General features: G+C 41.6%; 1 protein-coding gene across 2 annotated transcripts; it reads left to right on the top strand.

Annotated features, from left to right (window-relative positions):
* The first annotated feature begins 1,062 nt into the window (after window positions 1-1,062).
* LOC123854521 (myosin-2) lies at window positions 1,063-27,008 on the top strand. 2 transcript variants are annotated; one of them, XM_064583548.1, is made up of 40 exons: window positions 1,063-1,123; window positions 1,368-1,410; window positions 2,974-3,197; window positions 3,289-3,432; window positions 5,053-5,209; window positions 6,294-6,321; window positions 6,402-6,516; window positions 6,601-6,693; window positions 7,093-7,156; window positions 7,277-7,375; window positions 8,000-8,103; window positions 8,596-8,734; window positions 9,081-9,199; window positions 9,288-9,437; window positions 10,541-10,711; window positions 10,811-11,120; window positions 11,761-11,834; window positions 12,667-12,754; window positions 12,852-12,969; window positions 14,038-14,161; window positions 14,250-14,386; window positions 15,765-16,020; window positions 17,549-17,791; window positions 17,888-18,064; window positions 18,145-18,290; window positions 18,376-18,466; window positions 18,552-18,941; window positions 19,789-19,915; window positions 20,574-20,692; window positions 20,833-21,029; window positions 21,737-21,920; window positions 21,998-22,163; window positions 22,264-22,388; window positions 22,561-22,869; window positions 22,957-23,160; window positions 23,717-23,842; window positions 23,933-24,103; window positions 24,186-24,290; window positions 24,409-24,504; window positions 26,724-27,008. In XM_064583548.1, exons 3-40 carry the CDS (start codon window positions 2,994-2,996, stop codon window positions 26,874-26,876), a joined length of 5,823 nt encoding a protein of 1,940 aa, XP_064439618.1. In that variant the 5' UTR covers window positions 1,063-1,123; window positions 1,368-1,410; window positions 2,974-2,993; the 3' UTR covers window positions 26,877-27,008. The 2 variants fall into 2 exon arrangements, with proteins under 2 accessions (XP_064439618.1, XP_064439617.1); XM_064583547.1 differs by lacking the exon at window positions 1,063-1,123 and adding an exon at window positions 1,136-1,201.
* The last annotated feature ends 770 nt before the right edge of the window (window positions 27,009-27,778 follow it).

The following is a 27,778-nucleotide window of genomic DNA, read 5'->3' as shown; positions in this document are numbered from 1 at the left end:
ATATATATATATATATATATGGTTTTACATTTTGATTGCCTTCTTACGAAAACTTTCCCTACGATGGTAATTATCAAGAACGCAAATGTGTGCTAGTATCTTCAAAGTTTTGATCAGGACATGAGTGTCATAATTTCAAGTATAAAGTCACATATAAACAAGTTCTGTTCATGGAATCTAGCTGAAATTTCTCCTTAAAAGTTTAAGAAATATCTTGTTTAGACGCACTCAGTATTTAATATTTTCCTTAATCCTATGTATTTCATCCTTAAATGACACGAAGAAACGTAAAGAAATATAAGAAGTATAAAGAAATGTTCTTACCAAGCCCTTTACAGATACAGCCAAATCACGTCCACATTATTCTACTCTAACTACACTAATATATCATGACTTTCTGGTGGTGCTGACATGGAAAATGTTGGGAAGTAGTCCCCAAAAGCACTTTTCACTACTAGAAAATCTTCAACCTTCTTCACTGCAGGCAAGCTACACGACTGGGCAGGCAGGAGACAACGTCCTGTATGGAGGACCAGTTTGGGCAAAAGCAAAACAATGAAAAGAGTCGGGATATTCCCCCAAAACTACAAGAATATTGGAACAAGTAGAGGACCTTCCTTCCTTTTAAACTGTCGAAGACACGGTACTTAATTTTGCAGGGCTGGAAAGAAAAGATCAACAGGTGAAAACTAACCCTCGCAAAATCAAAACAAACATTTGTCTTTTATTTCTATCACTGAATATGTGAAATATGAAAGGTGACGCAAGGCAAACCTGAATGGCATGCCCAGCTAGGCCAGACAGAATTTATGAGAGAAGCCAGTAATTCTGGCTGCCTCTCCACTGCCTTTATCCACCAGCCTGAACCTTCCTTTCAGATCATCTTCTCAAATTATCCATAGGAGATTTATTCACATACTCAATAAGAAAAATATTTCTAATTATATCCAACCATTCTTAATACGAAGAGAATTATGCAGGGACACAAGACTGCCAAGACTTTTTCTGCCAAACAATTCCTTTTGACTTGAGAAAGCACAGGCAGCTGCATTGTTTCCATAGCTATCCATATAAAAGAGCCCTTGGAATGAGGCTGACTCGGCCTGCTTTAAAAAGCTCCAAGGTAAGTGGGAACGGGCAACGGGCTTTCAAGAGGGACACTGGCCACGCTGTCCTGCGTAGGCTGCAGCTGCTAGCTCGGGTACTGCTCCTTTGGATACTGCACGTTTTTACATCCATGACTTTTGTAGCCTTCTGTTTACAATAGCCAGTAATGCCGCAAATTGGATTTTGTGTGTGTGTTGGGGGGGGGGGGGGGGTTGTGCTTTTGGTTAACTAATGAAATGCTTTTCCCTTCTCTTTTATAGAACTGCCTTGTTTCCAGACTACATCTTCTCACTTGCTAACAAGGTAAGGGTTGGACTAACCAGTCCCTGGGGGAGAAGGTGAGAGCCTCTGGGATGGAGCTGTGTCACTTAGCAACCTTTAAGAAAGTGCTGGTCTCAGTAAATACCTTAATAACTGTACTTCAGGAAAGGTATTAGAGAGAGAGGGAAGGAAGCCTTGCTTTTCAGAACAATGCACACACATTCATTCAGGATGCAAGCGTTGGCGGGGGGTGGGGGGCATCTTAACAAGAAAACTGCTAATGGAATTGCTAGTTTGTTAACAGAATATCATTCTATAGGGAAAAGAGATCTGCAATAGGATTCACTTGCTAAAAATGTCAAATTTGATAAAAATGTATCCTGCTATTAGAATTCATTAAGTAAACATGATATCTAACAAGTAGGAAAGAAGGTACCTAGGAAAAAGCTTCCTTAAGCTCCTTTAAAACTTATAAAAAGTTACCTTGCCCAATGCTGAGCGTTGCATGAAATTAAGATGCTGTGAACCTTTTGTTACACACATATCGGTATTAATCTGCCCAACTACTACACACCACGTTTCTGGAGGGAGACACTGGTGGGTAGCTGATCAAAACGACTTTCAAGTAACTGAATCCCATAATGCCTGAGTAGCATTCTTTGCCAAACCTTTCATTCTACCAATGCCGCTGGCAACCTGCACATAACAGAGAATGGGGCAGTCCAAACCTGCATTCTCCAGCAGGAAATTTGGAAGGGCAAAGGGAGCCCTTCAGTGCAGAAGAATGAGGATAATATAACACTGCATGTCGACTGAACATCGATGCAATAAATTTAAAATAAATTTAAAATAATAAAATGAGGATAACATTTGCTATGGCTTTTACCCTCAATTAGGTTAACCGACTGACTGGATGCTAATATGGCAACCATAAGATACAATAATATGCAAAGATATTATGTTAGGCAAACACTAGTAAGCACACAACTTGAGAAAAAGAGGTAAACAAAATTATCATCCTCAAAACGCCTGACCTGGAGCACTTCTGGCTGAATATCTACAGGAGGAAATGAAGTTCTTTTGCAGTACATGACAAGAAACGGAATTTTCTTCCATTACAATAAATAGCATTTTCCATCGAGACAGGAGCCTGTACTATTTCAAACTGCTTTCTCAGTCTTCAAGTAACTTTGTCCCCAAAGTATCTGTCCAGTATTTCACAGGCTGTAAATTAAGAAAGGCAGATATTGTAATCCCTCTTCTATGAGGGAGGCACTGTAGCTTGAAAAGATCAAGGGTCACCAGCTCCTCGGCAGCACGCGGAGACCACAGCCACCTCCCTGATTAGAATGCTGGTCTCGGAGGTTGAAAGAAAATAGTGCATGTCAAGCCCTGAGTACAGTGTTGGTTACACAGTGACCCTTGATGCATCTGAGACCTTGGGATTATGTTTGTTTCAGTAATTACAGCATGGCGCACAGGGGGCCTGCCTGGTGAAATTTCCAAACAGTGGAGTTTCCATGAACTATCACCACCAATATAGAGAGAGATACTGATACACATGACAGTCCGCATCTCTAATGTGAAATGCCTCATCTCCTTTAGGACCTCTGAGTTCAGCAGCCATGAGTTCAGACCAGGAAATGGCCATTTTTGGGGTGGCAGCTCCGTACCTCCGAAAGTCTGAAAAGGAGCGCATTGAGGCCCAGAATAGGCCCTTTGATGCCAAGACATCTGTCTTTGTGGCGGAGCCCAAAGAATCCTTTGTGAAAGGGACCATCCAGAGCAGAGAAGGAGGGAAAGTGACGGTGAAGACGGAAGCTGGAGCGGTGAGTAGAGTCCCTGGAGCCGGCCACATTTTATCAATTGTTGCGTTCCATCTCTCAGTTGACATGAGCCGTTATCTTCCCTGTTTATCAGACTCTGACAGTGAAAGATGATCAAGTCTTCCCCATGAACCCTCCCAAGTACGACAAGATCGAGGACATGGCCATGATGACCCATCTGCACGAGCCCGCTGTGCTGTACAACCTCAAGGAGCGTTACGCAGCCTGGATGATCTACGTGAGTGCCTCCCTCACCCAAGTGCTCTTTATCGCCATCACCCTGCACCGGCCAGCCCGTCGCTTCCACTGTAGTATAAATGGGTCAAAAGCAGTGACCCATTTTGCTTTCACTAGTGGTATAACTAGTCAGCACACATGTTAACTAGCTAGTACATTAGTTAGTTAACAAGTTACAAGGTTCACTATTGCTGTTGTAAGGCACAGCCCAACAGCCAGTACTTCATCCTTTGTCTTCCCATCCAAAGCCGGGCAAGGTCATCATCCACGTGGATTGGGTTTGCCACACGTCCCCTGAGCAAACACTGGAGCAGCTACTGTTTATATCTCAGCCACATGCCTACATTTCTACCCACCCCTCCCATTCCAGTTGTAGAATCATCCAGAGGGAAATGATACATTTACACTTTAACACAAAAAGATAATGTTTTAAAGATGAAATTTCACTCATTTTCAGTCTTCTAAAATGACAGCAATTTGTACCTCTGTGTTATGGTCCCCTCTATATGAATGCCACCCCCTCGAGGAAACCTCCCACCTTCCCCAGGCAGAGTGGGATGCCCTGTCCTATGGTCTCTGTCCCATCCACAGCACTGACCTTGGTTGTCCACCACCATCCATTCACATGTCTGCCTCCTGCGTAGACTGTAGGCCGGGAGCTTCCCCAGGAACGCATCTCATTCACGCTTCATTGCAGGTGCCCTGCAGGGGTCTGGCACATAATACACACCCAGTGAACATCTTAGAATTGAAGTTATTACATCACATTGACATTTATTTTTTTTTTAAGATTTTATTTATTTGACAGAGCACAAGCAGAGGGAGAGAGAGGGAGAAGCAGGTTCCCTACTGAGCAAGGAGCCCGATATGGGACTCGATCCCAGGACCCTGGGACCATGACCCGGGCCGAAGGCAGCCGCTTAACCGACTGAGCCACCCAGGCATCCCTCACATTGACATTTTTATGTAGTTCAGCCAGTGCTGACGCTCAGCCGGACAACACCCACACCGGTGTCTCTAGTGATTAGGGTCAGCATCCCTTCTGACTGGTCGGTGCCTGTTTTGAAAAGCTCCCTGTTTAATCATAATGTATTTACATCATTTTGTGTTCTGTGTCTTTATAGCTTAATAAGTAGTCTGCAAATGTTGTCCCAGGATTGCTGGATCCTTTCAGGTTTACCTTATTACATGCCTGCATCATACTGTCTTAAGATTTACCACAGTTCACCAAACCACTTCCATACCGTTGGGCACTTCAGTTGTGTCCAAACTTCTATTTTCATGCATTTGAATGATCTTAATGCTGCAAAGGAAATACAGGCATATCTCCTAGAATACAGTAAAAATGTCTCACACTACACATTAAAAAAAAATACCTTTGGAGCTCCAACTATGTGAAAATCGTTGTGATAAGTCCCAAGAGGAGCAATAAAAAGTCAAAATTATGAGTCCTTCCCTCAAGGATTTTACTCTCTCACTGTTGAACATTCCAACTAATTTTCATGCTGATGCCTTCAAGAAATGTAGGGTACTTCCTTAAAGTGCTCCTTTGAGTCAGAATTCATTTAACAAGTGAATTGCACACCTAACAGGAAAAGCTCTTTCTTATTCCCTTGCGTAGACCTACTCGGGCCTCTTCTGCGTCACGGTGAACCCCTACAAGTGGCTGCCGGTGTACAACCCCGAGGTGGTGGGTGCCTACCGAGGCAAGAAGCGCCAGGAGGCCCCGCCCCACATCTTCTCCATCTCCGACAATGCCTATCAGTTCATGCTGACAGGTGAGTTAAATGTTTTGTGTGTGCGTAATCTTTTTGGAACCATAGGAGAAAGAGACCCTAACTGTCTCAACACGCTCTTTGAGCCCTTCTGTTAGGCTGGTGTATTGGCGAGGGAGGTGGTCCAGGAAGGAAGGGGTGTAAAAGATGACTTGCAATCCTTACCATCACACAATTGCTCATGGTCTCTTCAACTTTTAAATGTCAATAGGGGTTGGCCATAGTTAGAGAATTTACTTTTGAATGACTCAGAAACTAAAAAAGCTTGAGCAAGAATTATAAACACTGTTCATGTGTATGCACACACACAATCACACATACAAACTGTGCCTCCATTGCCAAGAGCCAAAAACCAGAAGAGTAAAATCTGCCCCTGTGGTCTTATCCTCAACATCAGAAACTATGACCAACAAACGCCCTCTCTATATTAGGGAGGGCATAAATGCTATTGCCCTTTGCCCTGAGCCAACCTTTACACGCTCCAGATTTTAAGGTGTATTTGGTATTAAAACAGCCATACCATGAATCTTCTTCCTAGAATACTGCCTCAGCCAGCCCAGTCTAAGCTAGTTGGGGAAAGGACTTAGAGAATTCGTCTTCAGAGAAAGTAAAACAGTAAAACCAACCCTTTCCCCAAACTATGACTAAAGCCGTGATTACTTCCAAAGCTACCACCTGTACTACATTTACCCCATCCCACATGCTAAAATACCTATTTTCATGACTTCTTACACCTACAACAAATATTCACTATTCACTACTGGAATTGTCATCTAAACCCGACCGAAGGCTCAAGTCCACTTTTGATATGTCCTTAGTGACAGAATATTACAAATAAAAGGTCTGCTGCTTTGTTCCAGTGTTCTATTTAAATGGATGCAAGTGTGCTGAAGTCAGGGGTGTGGTGTGGGGAGGTAGTGGGGGGCATGGGAGGGGCACTGGAAAAGACTGGTGGTCGAGGGCCCACGAAGCCCTAGGGTTTGCAAAGTCCAGCCTGAAAAATACTAAATTTATCCCATTTTACTTTACTATTTACAAATATACCAAAAAAAAACAGTCTTAAATGTTTATGATTTCTCTTTTGTAGACCGAGAGAATCAGTCAATCCTGATCACGTGAGTAAATTTTATATTTTCTTATGGCTGCAATAGTTGCCACGTCTGGAACCTCATCTCACTTAGTTTTTATTTGACAGCGGAGAATCTGGTGCAGGGAAGACCGTGAACACCAAACGTGTCATCCAGTACTTTGCAACAATTGCAGTCACTGGGGAGAAGAAGAAGGAGGAAGCTACCTCTGGCAAAATGCAGGTGGGTCTGGGGCCAGACTCAAGACTCTCACGGTTCTTGGGAAGTCTGGAGCCCCAGAGGTGAGGATCGCTCTTGCCTTTGCAGGGGACCCTTGAAGATCAAATCATCAGTGCCAACCCCCTACTGGAGGCCTTTGGCAACGCCAAGACCGTAAGGAATGACAACTCCTCTCGCTTTGTAAGTTGCAGACACTGGTACGGACACTGTTCACTGGTCAAGGTGTATGGGTTGTTTGCGAATATACTCTCTGAATCTTTTTGTTCACGTTATACCGCATCGGGCTCTCTCCTTTCCCTCTGAGCATGTAATAATATGGATCCGAGTCCCATCTAAAAAGATATGTGACCCTATATCTGAGTTATTTCTCATTTGTCATTACCTACGATTATTTATAATATGAAAATCAAAGATAAAATTCTTTTACCTAAAAAAATAGGAGATATACCTTTTCTGCCTCATATAAATAGTCTCTGGATTTATTTAATATCAACCCATTAGGCAGTCCAAGTATTTTGAGTTTTTCAAAGATTTGATATGATTTGAAAACCAAGTAGTAATATTAGTTTTCCTTTCAAGGGTAAATTCATCAGAATCCACTTTGGCACCACAGGGAAGCTGGCTTCTGCTGATATTGAAACATGTGAGTGCTTGGATCTCATTTATAGTCATTTCTGTTTCCTATAACTTATAAAGTCAACCCAAAGTAAAATCTGCAGCCCACGTGAATTTTTACATTGTTCTGTTCATTGTTTCCTTCCAGATCTGCTAGAGAAGTCTAGAGTTACTTTCCAGCTTAAGGCGGAAAGGAGCTATCATATTTTTTATCAGATCACATCGAACAAGAAACCAGAACTAATTGGTAAGAAATGTCATAATCCCTTTCCAGAATGATTACACCAGCACCTCTCCGTGCACAGTCCAGCCTAGTATTCCATGACTGAATTTTGTCAGGTTCACCACCTTGATTTTGAAAGTAGCTTCGTAAGTTTATGTGTGCTTATTATAGAAATCAAAAATGAAAACTGAAGATAACAGCTTCAAATCCTATCACTATGAAATAACCACTGTGAACACTTGGGTGAATATCATTCTACTCATTTTCTGTACTTATACTCATACATATGATAACTGGAATCATACTTCAATGTTCCTCTGTGATGTACTTTTTTCATTGAGGATTAATGTATTGTGGTTTTTTCCATGTCACCAACCGTAGCTCCACATTATTATTTCTAATGGTTGCATCGTGTTATATTCTAGAGATAAGCTTAATTTATTTAACCATACTTTTTAAAGAATATTTAGGTTGTTTCCAATCCTGGATTTTAAATAGCACTATACTGATCATTCTTGTAAATGTAACTTTTCACAGTATGTGATAATCTTCTTTGGCTTCATAAAGTGTCTTAGAATTTGTCTAGCCATCTCTTGCTTTAATGAAGGGGATAATTCTGCTTACCTTTACTCTGTTTCATGTACTTAGAAATGCTTCTGATCACCACCAACCCATATGACTACCCATTTGTCAGTCAAGGGGAGATCAGTGTGGCTAGCATTGATGATCAAGAAGAGCTGATGGCAACAGATGTAAGTGCAACACAAGAATGATGATGTTGGGTTAGAACAATGGTCCCTCCAGATAAATATTCAGTTTCTAGTAGAAATAGCAAGAGAGGGTTCAAAGATGAGCACAGATATGCCACCTAGAGTCAGCCAAAACAGAAGATGTGTCCTACAACACTTGACTTTCCCTTACAATCTTTCAAAGGTCTATCATTTCTGAATTTATCTAAACAACTTTTTTGTAATCTACGTGAATGAGATCCATACCACTTCTCAAAATAACAAGTTCCTTAAGTTTACTATCTTGTTCTCTATCTTAAGTTTACTTTTTCAATCTTAGAGGGTCTGTACCTATAGTTCTAATGCTCAGTGCTGGCCTCTAAAGAGTTCCTTGCGCCCCCATCAGCAAAGATAGTTTCCTCAGTTTAACCAACATATCAGGAATCAGAATGTGAATGATGAATAGTAAATGTATGGATCATAACGTAACAGTTATCCTCTTGGTTATATTGGCAGAGTGCTATTGATATTTTGGGCTTCACTAATGAAGAGAAAGTCTCCATCTACAAGCTCACAGGGGCTGTGATGCATTATGGGAACTTGAAGTTCAAGCAGAAGCAGCGGGAGGAGCAGGCTGAGCCAGATGGCACTGAAGGTACCAACTAAGTCATCCCTGACTTTTTGTTTGTTTGAAAATCACATTCTTGTTACTTGAGTTTTTCTAGAAAGACAACGTCATTTTTAAGAATTGAGTTTTAAAGTATATCCAGATAATATACTATGTGAAGCATCATATTAGTTAGATGTTTCCTATCATCTATGAAGTTCTTTAGGGCACACTACCCATAATGAAAATCTTGAACTTAGTGGGGGAAAAAAGGGGGAAAGAATGCTCAAAGAGATATTCTGAAAACTCTGCACAAAATGTCTGTAGCTTAAAAAAAATTTTTTTGAGAAAATGGGTTGCTCTGGGCCATAACAACATTGCTTTATCCTTTCAGTTGCTGACAAGGCGGCCTATCTCCAGAGTCTGAACTCTGCTGACCTGCTCAAAGCCCTCTGCTACCCCAGGGTCAAGGTCGGCAATGAGTACGTCACCAAAGGCCAGACTGTAGAGCAGGTAGGTGCATAATTCAAATTCACTGGCAGGAATCAAGCATTTCTGCAGTCCTCTGATAACCTCAAGAGATATATTTTTGTTTTTCAAGGTGACCAACGCTGTGGGCGCTCTGGCCAAAGCCATCTACGACAAGATGTTCCTGTGGATGGTCACCCGCATCAACCAGCAGCTGGACACCAAGCAGCCCAGACAGTACTTCATCGGGGTCTTGGACATCGCCGGCTTTGAGATCTTTGATGTGAGTTGGTAGCTGGTTGGTAAGGGGATTTTACAGTAAGGTAATAGAAACATCAATAAGAAGAAATCTGTGAATATTATAACCTTCTCTCACTACTCCCAAAAAGTTATGCTGAAACTTAAAAGAGAATGATGGAGTAACTACTAAGCATTTATCGCAGTGGCAGTCCCCACTCTATGAGAAATCATGTACTTGAGCACTCTGACTTGCTACGTACGGGACCCAAAGGGAGTTAAGAGCTAGCTTAGTGTCTGGCGGGTGGGGGGGCCCTCTAAAAATCCCACAGCACCAAATGAAGTTAACATAAAAATATCAAAGTAATCCTGTGAAACATACAGCATATTCTGAATATATGGTGGGGAAGTCATTCAAAAACACTTAGACAAGAAGAGCAAAGATTAGTAATTTATAAAGTCAGCATTTATTCTCATTAATGGGATGAGATAAAAATCCCATTTGATGAAATACAGTTTTCCTGCTTATAGCTTTTAAGAAGTTTATCTTTTTCTTTCTAATTATAAAAGCAAAACTTGGACATTGCAGGAAATACGCAAAATCAAGGGAAAGAGTTCCCTGTTAATTCCACTATTTATATCAAGCTAATGTTAACATTTTGGCGTTTGGCTTTTGTTTTTAACACAAGTGTGTTATCACACTGTATATCATATTTGGTATCTTGATTTTGTTTTCATTTCACATTGAAGAAGAACAACAGTGTCAATTATTGTCCACTTATAAAGCTGACACTGGTGATTTCCATACTACAGAGACCCCTCCCAGCCAGCTCCTAATGGGTTGCCCATTAGCTCTTAATTGAGTCCATGGAAAATGGAAAAGATAATGGAATAAACATGAAATGATGAAGTAGGAACTCAGAAAAATCCCTGAGTAAGCTTAAGCCAGTGCAGGGAAAGAGCATTAATACGATCTAGGATTCTGTAATAAAATGGCAACAGAGAAAACAGATTTCATAGTGCTCCCCCCTCATGATTTTGATATCTGTAATCTAAAAGCTATTCAACATATATTTTTAAATTAAAAAGTCCTACATTTACAAATGCTCAATTTGCTCAAGAGAAAAGTGAACACATGTATTTATTTAGTTCAACAGCCTGGAGCAGCTGTGCATCAACTTCACCAACGAGAAGCTGCAACAGTTCTTCAACCACCACATGTTCGTGCTGGAGCAGGAGGAGTACAAGAAGGAGGGCATCGAGTGGACCTTCATCGACTTCGGGATGGACCTGGCTGCCTGCATCGAGCTCATCGAGAAGGTCTCCTGATCTGTCCTCTCAGTAACATCTTCTCATAAACTCTGGCTCATCCTACGGCTCATATTTACCCTATACGCATTTTGTTTTGCTTTAATCCAGCCCATGGGCATCTTCTCTATCCTGGAAGAGGAGTGCATGTTCCCCAAGGCCACAGACACCTCCTTCAAGAACAAGCTATATGAACAGCATCTTGGGAAGTCGGCCAACTTCCAGAAGCCCAAGGTTGTCAAAGGCAAGCCTGAGGCGCACTTCTCTCTGATCCACTACGCCGGCACCGTGGACTACAACATTGGTGGCTGGCTGGACAAGAACAAGGACCCCCTGAACGAGACCGTGGTCGGGCTGTACCAGAAGTCTGCAATGAAAACTCTAGCTAACCTCTTCTCTGGGGCTCAAACTGCCGAAGCAGGTAACACTCAAAAAATCTAACACTTTCTCTAGGTATTCCAAAAAGTGCTGTTAGATCGAGGCTGATCTCATAACCCTGCCAGAAGGATTGCAGGCCAGATCCATTGTTTTTCCAAGTTTTGACTAACTAGGCTGCATTGCAATTATACATTTGTGTCTCACTCTGGCACTGACAGAGGCCTGCCTTACTGCAAAAGGTCAGAGACAAACTGTTATGACCTCAACGAATGAAAGGCCTCAGCCTCTAGGATTCTCTCCTACTCTTTCCTCCACATCTGCTGGATACTGAGTATCTGGGGATATTTAAGGCAATGGAGTGACAAACTTCTGCCTATCTAGACTAGTTTCTATTGATGATTTTTGAAGTTATTTTGTCCCCACATGTCCTAACATTAAGGATCCGTTTTTATACAGTGAAGTGAATGCCCTTCACTTCATCTTCTAATGGAGAAAAAAAATCACAGAAAAGTAGATACAAGCTTAGTTGACAGCTAAGAGTCATTTGGCTCCAAGAGAGAGGCCAGTAGTGTCCAAAAACTGCTCCATCAGATGCGTGCAGAAACTGGCAATAAATAAGCAAGAAATAGCTTTGTCAGGTCAAAACTATACTTGAATGACACCTTTTCTTATTTGCTCTCCAGAGGCGAGTGGTGGTGTCAAGAAAGGTGGCAAGAAGAAGGGCTCTTCTTTCCAGACGGTGTCTGCCCTTTTCAGAGTAAGGAAGAAACTGTTTTTGACACTCCCCACTTACTTTAGGAATTTGTTTTTAAAAGCACAGAGTTCTTTCCACAAGTCATTGAGGAAAAAGACTGACATTGATTAATGATACCTGTTAATCTAGTTTTAGAGAGAAAACATTTAAGTTACTCAAATTGTTAGCTCATCTTTCATGTCGAGCCACATAATGCCAAATATTTTACAGGAAATTTTATAAAACTGAATATTCTATCATTCGTAGTCTAGTCCTGTCACAAAACTAAGCAGTGAGTGACACAGTACTCAGAGAAATTAAATTAACAGTAAAGCTAATGAAAATCTAGCAGCTAGCCTATAAGGAACTTAATACGGTATCCTTGTCCTTAATCCAGTCAGTCCCCAATTACAGCGGTGAGATTGTTCCCCTTTAGATAACATTTATGCCCTGAGAGTTAATTGGGTTGGAAAGGGGAGCTATGAGAAAAAGCTCCAGTGTGGTGCAGGCTTGCATGTCCTCATTGGAGAACCATGGAGTTGGGTAGAAGAAAGTGTGGCCATCTTGTGTAAGAAGGCAATAGCCTTGTGAGTGTATGTGGGAGGCCATGCACCAGGGAGGAAGTAGGACCTGTGTCAGGCTGCTTCTCATGTGTAACTCCTGCCAACTCAAGTGGAGAAAGAGGTAATGAGGAGAAATCTGCCTCTCTGGAGAAGGATAGCAAGGTATTACCTTACATGGAAATGGGCCATACTGGTCATTCAACTCAGCCATAAACATTGAGTTTACAGACATCACCAAATGCCCACAACCATGGCTAAAGTTGGAGATAATGGGCTTTTTCCTGACTTCACAGGAGAATTTGAACAAACTGATGACCAACCTCAGGAGTACCCATCCTCATTTTGTGCGCTGTATCATCCCCAATGAAACAAAAACTCCCGGTAAGAAGCTCTAGAGTGAAGGCACAAAGCATGACTGCCATACCTCTTTAAAAAAACAGCAACAATTCTGCAGTGTAATCCAAATGTATACTTTTAGGGGCCATGGAGCATGAACTTGTCCTGCATCAGCTGCGGTGTAATGGTGTGCTGGAAGGGATCCGCATCTGCAGGAAGGGGTTCCCAAGCAGGATCCTTTATGCAGATTTCAAACAGAGGTCAGACTCTCTGAATTATGGTACATCTTGAAGTTTAGTATAAATACATTTACTGCAAGCAAAACAATTTACTGAAAAAAATATGCCTCTATCCATGTTTAATTTGCCACAAAGAGTGAAAAATCGTAAGCTGCAAAAACACCTTTAAAATATAGATATACCACCTATTTTGTACTCCAGACTTTTCGTGGGCTTTACTGAGCTCCCGGCTTAGCCCATAGATATACACATTAACTTCAGTGATTAGGAGAACTACCATTTTTTCATGTGTAATATGTAAGTACTAGCAATACCTCCTCTTATAGATGAATAAACTGAGGCTCAAGAGATTAAGCTACCTGCCCAAAGTCACATGGGTGTTGGTGGCTAGGTTAGGAACTCTCCCAGGCAGGTACAGAGCTCCCAGTGAGTCATTTTCTATCACTTCCTTTGTCTCCCTCACTCACTCACTGGTTTCCCAGGGTTTCCAGAACCCTGTCACATACCAGCTCCTGAGCAACTCCTTCTCCTCCCTAGATAAGTCCATCTTGGGAATCAAATAAGAGGCAAAGGGACAAAGGGCTGGTGGCAGCTCCAGGGAGCTGGCCTTTCCTAAGGCTGGGTCTGGTGGAGTGGGGCAGAGAACTTCAGTGTGCAAAACCCAAAGTACCCTTACACATGAATTTGGGTGATCAGAACAGTTCCTCCTACCTGAACTGAACCTTCCTACCAGATTCCTCACTAAAAATTTGCTTTCTGGGACTCAGGATCATAAAAAGCAAATGAATCTAGCCAGGAAAAGAGTCACATTTTATTGGTCATCTACATCTTAACATGAACAAGATCATGGGATGCTTTCCTGAGAATAAGGTCTGATGAGGCAGAAAGGAAAGTCTGCAACTGTGCAAGAGGGTGGAATGGAATGAAAACTGTTGATGACCTGACCATCTATGTATACAAAGTCCTTCCTGCAAACAAAGAAGGATACTTTTCTTTAAAGCTCTGATTCTCTAAATAGGTCATTTAATGTTTATCCGCTATTAGTGTCATCATAAACCAATTAAAAAAAAACTATATTTACTTAAACAGATACAAGGTATTAAATGCAAGTGCTATCCCCGAAGGACAGTTCATTGACAGCAAGAAGGCTTCTGAGAAGCTCCTTGCATCCATCGACATTGACCACACCCAGTATAAATTTGGTCACACCAAGGTAATGGTCTCTAAAGCCTACCTGATGCTATCTGTGTCCCTTTGAAGTTTATGTATAGTGTCTGATCCGCAACTCCTCCCATGCACAGGTCTTTTTCAAAGCTGGTCTTCTGGGGCTCCTAGAGGAGATGCGAGATGACAAGTTGGCCCAGCTGATTACTAGAACCCAGGCCAGGTGCAGAGGGTTCTTGGCAAGAGTGGAGTACCAGAGGATGGTGGAGAGAAGGTATAAACATAAATTTTTTATTTATTCCCATCTTTCTGCTTCAGAAACACATTTGAGTTGGCTTAGGATCCAGATGTGATAAGGCCACAAACATAAGCAAGAATAAATAAAGAGTCCTAAACTGAAGTGGGGATATACATATACCAGCAAACTGAAGGCAGGGATCATCACCATGAAACATATTCTGAGTGTTCAGGTTAAAGAGAGAGAGAGAGTGAGCATAAAGCGTGGGCAGTTCTTATCTCACAAGAGAAAATACAGGAGTATAAAAATATACCAATGTGAATTCAGTGGGTAGATCATTAAATTAGATACACTGAACTGAACAGCAGACAGTATTTTCAACAGTGATTTTATACAAGATGCAGAAACAACTTCTTCCATCTGATAATTTCTATTATCAAGCTATTATGATGTAAAATATTAAGGGCATTTATCTGTGAAAGATTTTTTCAGTAAGTTAATACAGTGTCACCAAGGTACGTAGCTTTCTGGTGATCTGATTTGATGCAGGGACAGAGCTCTAGTCTAAAGATCCAGGTGTCTCAAACTGCAGAATGCATGTGAATGAGACCCATGGTGAGAAATGCATTTCATATAGGCATATACACATTCGTTTGTGTGTGTGTATAAGTATATATGTAATTTACATCAAACAAATTTTATTTCTATCACCTATAGTTATGTTAACATTTTCTATTGTATTCTATTTTATTAAAAATAGTAAGTTTGGTCATAACCCACTATATAGATACTTGGGCAGTTAATTGCCTATATAGGAGGGTAATTAATTTTTTAAATAAATTAGATTTTTTAAATGTGATAATATTACAGATTAGAATGCAAAATTCACACAACACATAAAATGTAAAACGAGAGATTTTTACAGAAATTCTGTCTTTAATGAGTCCCTCTGTTTGGTGTCCTCATCCCTCAGGGGTCTTGAAAGTGATTTTCACCACTGCTCTTAGTGGTGTTCCAGAAGGAAAGCTTGAGAAGCACTGATGGACAGCAGTAGTTCTCAAAGGGGGGTCCTTAGACCTACATCATCAGCATCTCTTGCAAACTTGTTACAAATGCACATTTTAGACCACATCTCAGATCTTCTGATGGAATCTCTGGGGATAAGGTTCAGGAACTAGCATTTTAACAAGTCCTTCATGATTCTTACACACACCAAAAGTTTGAGAGGCACTTATGTAGAGAAATGAGTGATTAACGAGTCCTTGACCATCATCCCAAAATAGAATTTCTTCCATCTGTGCTTTTGAAGGTAGGAGAGGTACACGGTGGGGGCAGAACCTCCAGCTCTCATTGCCAAGACTTCATCTCATTTCTTCATCCACACAATATCAAATTTGCATCAATTAAATTTCAGGGAGTCCATCTTCTGCATCCAGTACAACATCCGTGCCTTCATGAATGTCAAGCACTGGCCCTGGATGAAACTCTTCTTCAAGATCAAGCCTCTCCTCAAGAGCGCAGAGACCGAGAAGGAGATGGCCACCATGAAGGAAGAGTTTCAGAAAACCAAAGATGAGCTCGCCAAGTCAGAGGCAAAAAGGAAGGAACTGGAGGAAAAAATGGTCACTCTCTTGAAAGAGAAAAATGACCTGCAGCTCCAAGTTCAGTCTGTAAGTAGGGAGCCATGGTGGGTGCTGCTCATCAGTATGCAAGTGCTAGAACTCTGGCCACTAGCGGCAGTGAGCTGGGTAGTCAGTGTGGGACACTCACTGGAAGGAGAAGGTCAAAGCACTCTGATGGTTCTAGCATAGTCCATATATCCCTTCATTGCCCAAACCAGGACTGGGGCAATAAGGTAGAACCGACCACTGTCATCCGTTCTCCACTCTTTCATCAAACTACAGGACTTATGACTTCCCTTTGAAGTCAGTCTTTGAAAGTGATTTTCACATAAAACTATCCCAAATGAAATATTAAGGGGAGGATACCATGAAGAGATTTTTTTTTTTTTAATCTCCAAAACTTCCTTAAACTTCTCGATGTCCAGGAGTTTTAAATCATGATATGTATAGCTGACAGATGTCAGTGCTCTCCATCACATTTTACAGAATTGTTGTTACTGACCTCCAAAATTCAGATTCACTCTTTCCAGTCCATGTGCACAGTCAGTGCCTCATGGCACCCGGACCACTGCCTTGGCACCCCGGATGCTCTGCCTGCCCCCAGCTCTCCCCTCCAGCCAGCCTGCTTGCTGCTCACTCCTGCACCAGTCATTTGAGAACTGCCTCCATCAACTCTGAAATGTAATTTATAAGACTGTCTTTCATTTGGAGTGAACTGAATTGGTCTGGTATCATCTACTCATTGCAAAATCATATATTTCTCCTGTTGATTAAAATTAGTTTCTTCTGTCAAGTTTGGGCAGTGTAATAACTCTTTCTTCTAGATTACAGAAGGAAAAAGAGCTGTTTTTCTGACCCAGCCCCTTCAAATCTATCCAGTATGTTCTTCTGTTGTCCCTGGAGAATTCCTTAGAATCTGTCCTACACCACTATATTCACTACATGAGCACACATAGCACATTTTACACTTTTATGTATTCAAAGGCTGGTATGGAGGCTCACTGATGAAATGTATTTATCAGTTTCTTGCTCATATCTTGTCCACTCCCAACCCTCTTAATTGGAAACATAGCAAGTTGCCAGGAATTTCTTGAGTACTTTATGCCTCAACTTGAATGTCGAAAAACATCATGATCACAATCATCCTCCAGTACTACAAAGAGAAGCAGTTCATTAGCAGCTACTGAATTCCCCACTGGAATGCCTTCTCTACTCCTGCTCCATTCCCCCCAGTGACTTGATTTTTACAAAATGAAATCCTGCCCACCTCTCAAGGTATAGCTCAAATGTCACTTTATTCAGGAAACCACCTCTAATAGAACTTCTCTGATCTCTTCTGTCACAAACTGCTTTCTGCTTTCATGATAGCTTTTGGGAGGTAGGCTTTCTAATCTACTAGAAATATACTATTCTGAAGGAACAGGACATTTGGGTTTCCCACAATGTATCCTGGATTGCACACAGGAGGTGGTTCATAAAATCTAAATCCAAAGAACCAACAGCAGAGATTGACATTGTTATCATTTTTAAATATTTCATTCTTTCTTTCCAACGTTGATTTTTTTTCCAACTCAAGGAAGCTGAAGGCTTGGCTGATGCAGAGGAAAGATGTGACCAGCTGATCAAAACCAAAATCCAACTGGAGGCCAAGATCAAGGAGGTGACTGAGAGAGCAGAGGATGAGGAGGAGATCAATGCCGAGCTGACGGCCAAGAAGAGGAAACTGGAGGACGAGTGTTCAGAGCTCAAGAAAGACATTGACGACCTTGAGCTGACCCTGGCCAAGGTTGAAAAGGAGAAGCATGCCACGGAGAACAAGGTAGGAATCATATTCTGTTCTACCATATAGAGGTTCTGCCACCCTACTAATAAGATGCTTTAGAGCAGACATCATTTCTCTTTTTAATTTTTCAAGGTGAAAAACCTCACGGAAGAGATGGCAGGCCTGGATGAAACCATCGCAAAGCTGACCAAGGAGAAGAAGGCCCTCCAAGAGGCCCACCAGCAGACCCTGGATGATCTGCAGGCAGAAGAGGACAAAGTCAACACCCTGACCAAAGCTAAAATCAAGCTTGAACAACAAGTAGATGATGTAAGTCCAGGATTATCAAAGAAATTATTTTCTTCAAAAGGAAGCTAAGCATTCCTTTAGACTAAACTATATATATTTAGCTTGAAGGGTCCTTGGAGCAAGAAAAGAAACTTCGCATGGACCTAGAAAGGGCTAAGAGGAAACTTGAAGGTGACCTCAAGTTGGCCCAAGAATCCATAATGGACATTGAAAATGAAAAACAACAACTTGATGAAAAGCTCAAAAAGTAAGTGTGAAAGAATTGCTTATGACCTTGCTTTCTAATGGGTGGATATACACTCAATTGTTATTTTTTGCTACTTTCCAAAAAGGAAAGAGTTTGAAATGAGTAATCTGCAAAGCAAGATTGAAGACGAGCAAGCACTTGGCATTCAGCTGCAGAAGAAGATCAAAGAGCTGCAAGTATGTTCAGATTTCTATCAGTTTGGCTCAGAGAGGCATAGTTATGACACAGAGAAGCTAAGTGTGTGCTTTCCACCACCCCCAGGCCCGCATTGAGGAGCTGGAGGAGGAAATCGAGGCAGAACGGGCCTCCCGGGCCAAAGCAGAGAAGCAGCGCTCTGACCTCTCCCGGGAACTGGAAGAGATCAGCGAGCGCCTGGAGGAAGCTGGCGGGGCCACTTCCGCCCAGATCGAGATGAACAAGAAGCGCGAGGCTGAGTTCCAGAAAATGCGCAGGGACCTGGAGGAGGCCACCCTACAGCACGAAGCCACGGCGGCCACCCTGAGGAAGAAGCACGCAGACAGCGTGGCCGAGCTCGGGGAGCAGATAGACAACCTGCAGAGGGTCAAGCAGAAGCTGGAGAAGGAGAAGAGTGAGATGAAGATGGAGATCGATGACCTCACCAGTAATGTAGAAACAGTCTCTAAAGCCAAGGTACCAGAGCCTGGAAAATTGTTATTAGTGACAATGATCCTTTACGTACACATCATAGTTTGCACAGGGTACCTTACACACATTATGTCATTTGGTTTTTTTACAATAATCTAGGAGATAAGAAAGATACTAGCATTTGTATTATTTCCACTTACCATATGAAGAAACTGAAATACAAAGAAGTTAAGTGCACTGGCCCCATCACACCATGAACAAATGACAAGACCAGCTTCTTCTTTTTTTTTTTTAAGATTTTATTTATTTATTTGAGAGAGAGGGAGAGCTCAGAGGGAAGAGTCAGAGGGAGAAGCAGGCTTCCCGCTGAGCAGGGAACCCAATGTGGGACTCAATCCCAGGACCCTGAGATCATGACCTGAGCTGAAGGCAGATGCTTAATGGACTGAGCCACGCAGGTGCCCCAGGACCAGCTTTTGAACAAAGGCCACTGCATTCTCTCAGGCTCCAGTTGGAGAACTAGGTCTCCAATATTCTCAATTATCCAATAAGCCAAGTTTCATCGTACAGAAAGGCAATCAAGTATTTATAAACATGCTTTTAGAAAAAAATACCATACAATTCTTACAACATCTTAAATTTTAGAACATCATCTTTAATTTTTTTTTTTTTGTATTAATAGGGCACGGAACTGCACAGTTAGCTCTTTAAAAATCCCAACATGTATTTTCAGCTGAGGACAGCAATCAAAATATAAAGAAAAAAATTTTTATGTATCGCAATTATATATAAGAGAATTTGATTTTATGCCAAAAGTATTTATTAATATTTATTTATTTTTAAAAGTATATTAAAATATCTTTGTTTCCTTCTTTTATTTTTTCTCACACAGGGAAATCTAGAGAAAATGTGCCGCACTCTGGAGGACCAAGTGAGTGAGCTGAAATCAAAGGAGGAGGAACAACAGCGGCTGATCAATGACCTGACGACCCAGAAAGGACGCTTGCAGACCGAATCTGGTAACTGTCCTCTTCTGGGCATTAAGAATGGAGATGATGTGGTTGAAAACAACGGATTTGGTAATGTGAGAGCCTAATAAACACAGCTAAGAACACGTGTGATTTACTGAACAGCTCAGACTTTCAACTTACTTGCAAGGTCACTTGGGGACAAAGCTGGAGATAAAGACTTCGACAGGACTGGATCAAGCTCTGCTCCAGAAAAGCCTAGAGTAGTTGGCCACGCTGAAAGGATGCTTGGGATTAGGAGTCACTCTGGCTGGGTCCAGGACTCCTGTTGCAGACCGAGCTTCTGTCTCTATACATCAAATAAACCAAATACCTGAAAGGGGAATGGATAACCCTGTCTCTCAAAAGATCGATGAACCTCAAAAGACCAATGTAGAATTCAGTATCCTGGCTCCCATAACCAGGTTTTGCACACTATCATACACCCAGAAAGAATTAGTTATGGAGAGAACAAAAAGGATTTCAGCTGTATTTATTCATTCAGATTCATATGAAGTTTTACCATAAAAATCAGAGATTTGACACTGAGAGAATTCAATCTTTTGAGTACTCAGTGGAGGAGAGTTAAGAGTTAACACTTATTTCTACTTTGGGCTTGCAAAATTGTTTCCTCACTTTAAAAAACGGTGCCATTTCTTTCATCTATCAGGTGAATTTTCAAGACAGCTAGATGAGAAAGAAGCTCTGGTGTCTCAGCTATCAAGGGGCAAACAAGCATTTACACAACAAACTGAGGAATTAAAGAGGCAGCTGGAAGAAGAGATAAAGGTAAATAATAATATTGTCAGACTCACTGTTTTTTGTCTGACCTAACCCTAACTGGAGTCCATTTACACCAACTTTCAAAGGGTTTTGAAACTCAGTTATTAAACATATGCAGTAAAATGAAGGTGTAACTATCTCCACAGGCCAAGAACGCCCTGGCCCACGCCCTGCAGTCCTCCCGCCACGACTGTGACCTGCTGCGGGAACAGTATGAGGAGGAGCAGGAATCCAAGGCCGAGCTGCAGAGGGCGCTGTCCAAGGCCAACAGCGAGGTGGCCCAGTGGAGGACCAAATACGAGACGGACGCCATCCAGCGCACAGAGGAGCTGGAGGAGGCCAAGTAAGTGTGCAGATATGAGAGAATGTGCAGAAAACTTTGCATGTTGAATCAGAAAGGTAACGCCCTTCAGTGAATTAGCCTACAGACGTTCGTTAATTAGCTCCTCTTGGCCAGGCACTCTCAGGCCCTGGGAATAAGACATGAGTAAAACAAACATGACACCTGCCTTCCCCTGCTGAAACCTACTGAAGGGAATGAGTAACAAATAATCATCCAGAGAGCTAAGCCTTACTGCTGTTTGTCAGGCACAACAAGCCCACTGCTGCTTTAAGACTCTGCACTTGCTGGTCCCTCCGTCTGAAATACTCTCCCTGAGGTCTCCCTCCGGCTCACTCCGACTCCTTGATTTGACGCAAATGCTACCTCCTCGGAGGGGGCTTTCCTGAATATCCAGAATAGCTGCGCACCCCTTACTCCTTTCACTTTTCTTCATTGCATTTATATCTGCAATACGTTATTACGCATTTTCTCACCAGCCTATTATTTCTCTCTTGTCCTCATTTGGAAGCTTCATGAGTCAGGGCCCTTTTTTCTGCCTTGCTCACTGCCGTGTATCCAGTGCCTGGTTCATAAAAGGAGCTCATCAGTGTCTGTTGAATAGATGAATGGATACTTTTCATATGAATTTCCAATACTTCTCAGCGTGGTAATAGCTCCTAATTCTTGTTCTGGTTCACTCCTCTCTACAAACATATATAATCTTCAAGGAAGAAGCTGGCCCAGAGGCTGCAGGCGGCCGAGGAGCACGTAGAAGCCGTGAACGCCAAATGTGCTTCCCTCGAGAAGACAAAGCAGCGGCTCCAGAATGAGGTGGAGGACCTCATGCTGGACGTGGAGAGAACCAACGCGGCCTGCGCCGCCCTGGACAAGAAGCAGAGGAACTTCGACAAGGTAACTCGTGCAGCAGCCTCTGCTTTCCACCGTCTTCCTCTGTCCTTCACAACAGGTAACCCCTCTCGGTTTTTCAGATCCTGGCAGAGTGGAAACAGAAGTATGAGGAAACCCAGGCTGAGCTTGAGGCCTCTCAGAAGGAGGCCCGCTCTCTCAGCACTGAGCTGTTCAAGATGAAGAATGCCTACGAGGAATCCTTGGATCAGCTGGAAACTTTGAAACGAGAGAACAAAAACTTGCAGCGTGAGGCCCTTTCACTTGCAATAATATTCATGCCTTGGGAATGGTTCCCTTAGGTCCTCTGTCTGATCAAATCTCTACTTGTCTTTTACCCAAACAACAGAGGAGATTTCTGACCTCACAGAGCAGATTGCAGAAGGAGGGAAACATATCCATGAACTGGAGAAGATAAAGAAACAAGTGGAACAAGAGAAGTGTGAACTTCAGGCTGCTTTAGAGGAAGCAGAGGTATAGGTCCAACTGTGCATTATAAACAAATCAGGTCAGAAAAGATTTTGGCCCATCCACATAGATCGAATAAAAAAAATAAACAGCACAAAATTAATGGAAGGAAAGGTATGCAGAAAAACTTCAGAATGCTTCCGTTCCCCGCTAATGTCACCCCTTGCTGTCATTAAAGGCATCTCTTGAACATGAAGAGGGAAAGATCCTGCGCATCCAGCTGGAGTTGAACCAGGTCAAGTCTGAGGTCGACAGGAAAATTGCTGAGAAGGATGAGGAAATTGACCAGCTGAAGAGAAACCACATCAGAGTGGTGGAGTCGATGCAGACCATGCTGGATGCTGAGATCAGGAGCAGGAACGATGCCATCAGGCTCAAGAAGAAGATGGAAGGAGACCTCAATGAGATGGAAATCCAGCTGAACCATGCCAACCGCATGGCCGCAGAGGCCCTGAGGAACTACAGGAACACCCAAGGCATCCTCAAAGTCAGTGGGTTCAAAAGACGGCCCCGAAGTGGCTGGGGTGACTGCAGCCCTGAGAACGAGGCGTCTCAATGATCGTTCATTCCACAGGACACCCAGATCCACCTGGATGACGCTCTCCGGGGCCAGGAGGACCTGAAGGAACAGCTGGCCATGGTGGAGCGCAGAGCCAACCTGCTGCAGGCTGAGATCGAGGAGCTGAGGGCTACTCTGGAGCAGACGGAGAGAAGCAGGAAAATCGCAGAACAGGAGCTCCTGGATGCCAGTGAGAGGGTCCAGCTCCTGCACACCCAGGTGGGGTTTGGCACAAAGAACTTACCTTCAATAAATGCTTATGTGTCCCAAACAATGTAAGCTTAAGTGTTTTATATAACAGCCAGGTTTTATACTTCTAACAAGTTTTCACTGTATATTGAGATCTTTTATTGTTTTATTTTACATAAATTATTGATTCACTTCCTAAAATATTCTAAAGCTGCCCATATTCTCTTGTGTATGGATCTTTATTGACCCTTGTTATCAATATTGGCATCTTTATTTTGGAGAAATGGAATATTTGAACATCTGTTATAAATTGTGTCCCTATGAATGGTCTCATTGGTAAATGGCAGTTACAAAATTTACAGCTATTTGGTCTAATTATGGACTACATACTTGGAAGATGCTGAATATTCTATAACATTTTTATTTTATTTACTATATACTATATAGTACTATATATGTACTATATAACACTAATATTGAAGGGCATCTGACTTGTAAATTTTTATCTGAAATTATTTTTAAAAATAGCTAGCAATAAGTACTTTGGTAACATGATAAAAAAAAACTGTAACTTATTTTTAAACAGAATACCAGCCTGATCAACACCAAGAAGAAGTTGGAAACAGACATTTCCCAAATGCAAGGAGAAATGGAGGACATTATCCAGGAAGCCCGCAATGCAGAGGAGAAGGCCAAGAAGGCCATCACTGATGTGAGCAGAGGGCAAAATGGTCCTGGTCAAACTTGAATCCTGATGTGCTAGCTCAGCTCTCTCAACTGGTTTTGTTTTACTGCTCATCAGGCAGCCATGATGGCCGAGGAGCTGAAGAAGGAGCAGGACACCAGCGCCCACCTGGAGCGGATGAAAAAGAACGTAGAGCAGACCGTGAAGGACCTGCAACATCGTCTGGACGAGGCTGAGCAGCTGGCCCTGAAGGGCGGGAAGAAGCAGATCCAGAAACTGGAGGCCAGGGTGGGTCTCTCAATCTCTGTCTACTTACATTTCCTCCCAGTGCCTTATTAGTTCAAAGTTCTTAAAACCTAATTATTTGCAGGTACGTGAGCTGGAAGGAGAGGTTGAGAGTGAGCAAAAGCGTAATGTGGAAGCTGTGAAAGGTCTGCGCAAACACGAGAGAAGAGTGAAGGAACTCACTTACCAGGTACAACAATGGTTTTTATCAGCCAAGTGCTCCCCATACATACGTGAAACACTCATATAAATGAAACAACAGTCAAGTGCTTTTGAAGTAAGGCCCTGTGGTTTTCATTACCTTTCAGACAGAAGAAGATCGGAAAAATATTCTCAGACTTCAGGATTTGGTAGATAAACTTCAGGCCAAAGTGAAATCTTACAAGAGACAAGCTGAGGAGGCTGTAAGTATCCTTAAGATGGAAGGGAAGACAGAAGTCCCTTGTTAAGAAAAGCTAATGAACAAATAATTAGACTTACCCCTCCTTGTAGTAAATAAGCCATTTGCTTCTTAGAAGACTGTACTTCTTAAAAACATTTGCGCATTTTTGTACTTATTGCTTATTATTTGTAATATTAATAGCTTGATTTTAAAAGTAAATTTTCAATCCTCAAAGAAACCTCAAAAAATTTCAAAGCAGAAATAATGAAGGCCACATTCTCTAGCCATAGTGTGATAAAATTATAAAGTGGTTAGAAATATAAACACAAATTCCCAAATGCTTAAATGTTAAAAAACTAACTTTCCTAAATAATTCATGGGTTAAATTGGAAAGAAAAAAACTACTGAATAATTATTAATTATAAGTAAAATTTCAAGGAAGATGCTACTTTTACAAACCTAAAGAGTGTAGTCAAAGCTGTCCTTGGAGGACAATTCATTACTTTATGAATCAAAATTTTTAAAAAATTGACAGTCCAATAAAGAAATTAAAAATAATAATGAAAGAAGTACTGTTAAAGATAAAGGTAGAAATTGATAAATTAAAGTATAATATTTTCTACTATGATAATTTTAAGTAATATCTGATAACTTCTGGGGAGTTAATAAAATAAATACACTTATAACTAGTTTAATCAAGGAAAAAGAGAAAGAAAATACAAACTCACATTAGAAATGAGAAAGGGGGGTTGCCAGGCGGGCTCAGTCAGAAGAGCATGCAACTTTTTTTTTTTTTTAAGATTTTATTTATTTGTAAAAGAGAGAGTAAGAGCATGAGCAGGGGGAGGAGCAGAGGGGGAGGGAGAGGGAGAGGGAAAGACTCTCCAGCAGACTCCGTGCTGAGTGTGGGAGCCCAATCCCATGACCCTGAGATCATGACCTGAGCCAAAACCAAGAGTCAGACACTTAACCGACTAAGGCACCCAGGGGCCCCAAGGATGCGACTCTTGAGCTCAGGGTCATGAGTTCAAACCTCACATTGGGCACAGAGATCAGGAAAGGAAGGAAAGAAAGGAAGGAAAGGAAAGAAAAGAAAGGAAGGGAAGGGAAGGAAGAGAGAAAGGGGACAGACCATACAAGTAGGAAATTATTTTTTAATGTAAAATATAAATCTGTCAACAAAGATGAAATCTTTGAGATTGATGATTTTTTTATAGAAGGTCATAAATTACTAAGTTGGCTAAATAACTTATTTGAGAATTACTTCTGAAAAAGGACTCAGGTCCAGACAGGTCTTTCAAAATGTCAAGTAACAGATAATCCCTGAGCTATGTAAGCCATTCCAGAGCATGGGAAAAGATGGAAAGCGTTCCAAATCATTTTAAGAAGCTCATGTAACCGTCATACCAAAACGTGTCCAAGAGAGAAGCGGTGGGGGAGGATGGAACTAAAGGCAGTTTTACTCGTAATTCCAGCAAAGATAAATAACTAAGTTGCTGAAACCCTTTATTAAGGGGATTGTCCATCAGTGTTTAAGCAGGTTAATTCCTTCAATGTAAGGATTACTTAATATTAGGGAATTTGTCAGTAGAATCATTACATCCAAAAGAGGAGAAAAATGATTGTTTTGAAATGTTCCAAAATGATATATAAAATTCAACATTTACTTCAATTTAAAGAGAACTTTAAGAAATTCATCCTTAATATGATATAGAATATCTATTTAAGCCCACTATCAACTTCTAGCAAACATTAACAAGAAGGAAGATTTCAAGAGTACTTTTGCCTTTTTTAAAAAAATTTTTTTATTTATTTGAGAGAGTGAGAGCGATCACAAGCAGGGGGGAAGGGGAGAGGGAGAAGCAGACTCCCCACTGAGCAGGGAGCCCAATGTGGGACTTGCCTGGGATCATGACCTGAGCGGAAGGCAGACGCTTAACCAACTGAGTCATCCACGTGCCCTGTACTCTTGCCATCTCTGCTCTTATATTTTTTTCTTGCTTTACTTAATAGGTTTTCGTTGAAAAAATAGGTATGCAATTATTTATGGGACACCAAGCCCCAAATAAATCATAATGTTCACTTCAATGATAACCAAAATCCAGGAGGTGGTAAGACAACAATGTTCCCTGCTGGGTATTTTAAGTTCTCCACAGATACCAAGTCCTTTCTTCCCTTAAGCCAACAGAACCTAGAAAGATGCACAGTAGGAGTTCCTTACAATTCCATTTTTATTCTCAGGAGGAACAATCCAACACAAATCTATCCAAATTCCGCAAGCTCCAGCACGAGCTGGAGGAGGCTGAGGAACGGGCTGACATTGCTGAGTCCCAGGTCAACAAGCTGCGGGTGAAGAGCCGAGAGGTTCACACAAAAGTCATAAGTGAAGAGTGAGCATGTCCGGATGCTATGGAATGACTGAAGAGAAGCACAAAATGTGAAGCCTTTGGTCATTTCCCTCTGTAATTATTGTCCATTCTACCCTATTGCAAAGGAAATAAAGAGCATAGGGTATTTTGCAAACAACATCCTTAGACTGGTCCTTCTTAAAGTGGTGACAAAGCTAGAATAAGCATAAGGCTATCAAACAATTACACTCAACCTGCCACTAAGAAGTAGTACTCACTTTTATTTTAAGTCTACAGGAATACTTTAAGACTATAAAACTGTTGCCTATCAGGGAAGTCTGTTCTGGAAGAAATCTGGAAGTCACCTTTTATTTCTTTCTAACCTCTCCTTAATACCAGGATATAATAGGATCCTAGAAAGCTCCTGATCCCCCCGACATGAACCTAATTTTCCAGGTCTATGCAAAGAATGGCACTGGCTATATTCTCAAATAGGGGATTCAGATTACACTATATCATTACTTCTCCTTGATGTTATCAAGAATACAAATCCTAAGTATTATTAATAGCCCATAAAGACTTTCATCATGAATATCCATATACTGTACATTCAGAGAACGCACACCAGGTAATGGGTATGACATGAGTGAGATGTGACCCTTCTCCCTATGAAAGCTACAAGGTGGCTCTCAAGTCTGGGGCCAAGAGAATATTATTTTATATATTATAATGTAATATCAGTAAGTTATTTATTAGCCTATGTTTCCAGACTTGATGGCTGCCTTTATAATCATGTGAAGGGCCAAAATAAATTATCAGAAGTGTCCATAAAGTATGAGTCCTAAAATAGACAATCTGGGTGTAAATTCAACACACATAACCATCGGTATGACTTTGGTGCAAAACGCAGAAATAGTAGCAATATGAATTACTCAGAGAAGTTTTCCT

This window comes from Mirounga angustirostris, unplaced genomic scaffold, assembly GCF_029215605.1.
Source record: "Mirounga angustirostris isolate CCGP_5_RB_7025 unplaced genomic scaffold, mMirAng1.0.hap1 SCAF_17, whole genome shotgun sequence".
NCBI classification, from domain to species: Eukaryota; Metazoa; Chordata; class Mammalia; order Carnivora; family Phocidae; genus Mirounga; species Mirounga angustirostris.
This window is presented reverse-complemented; position numbering and strand designations above follow the sequence as displayed.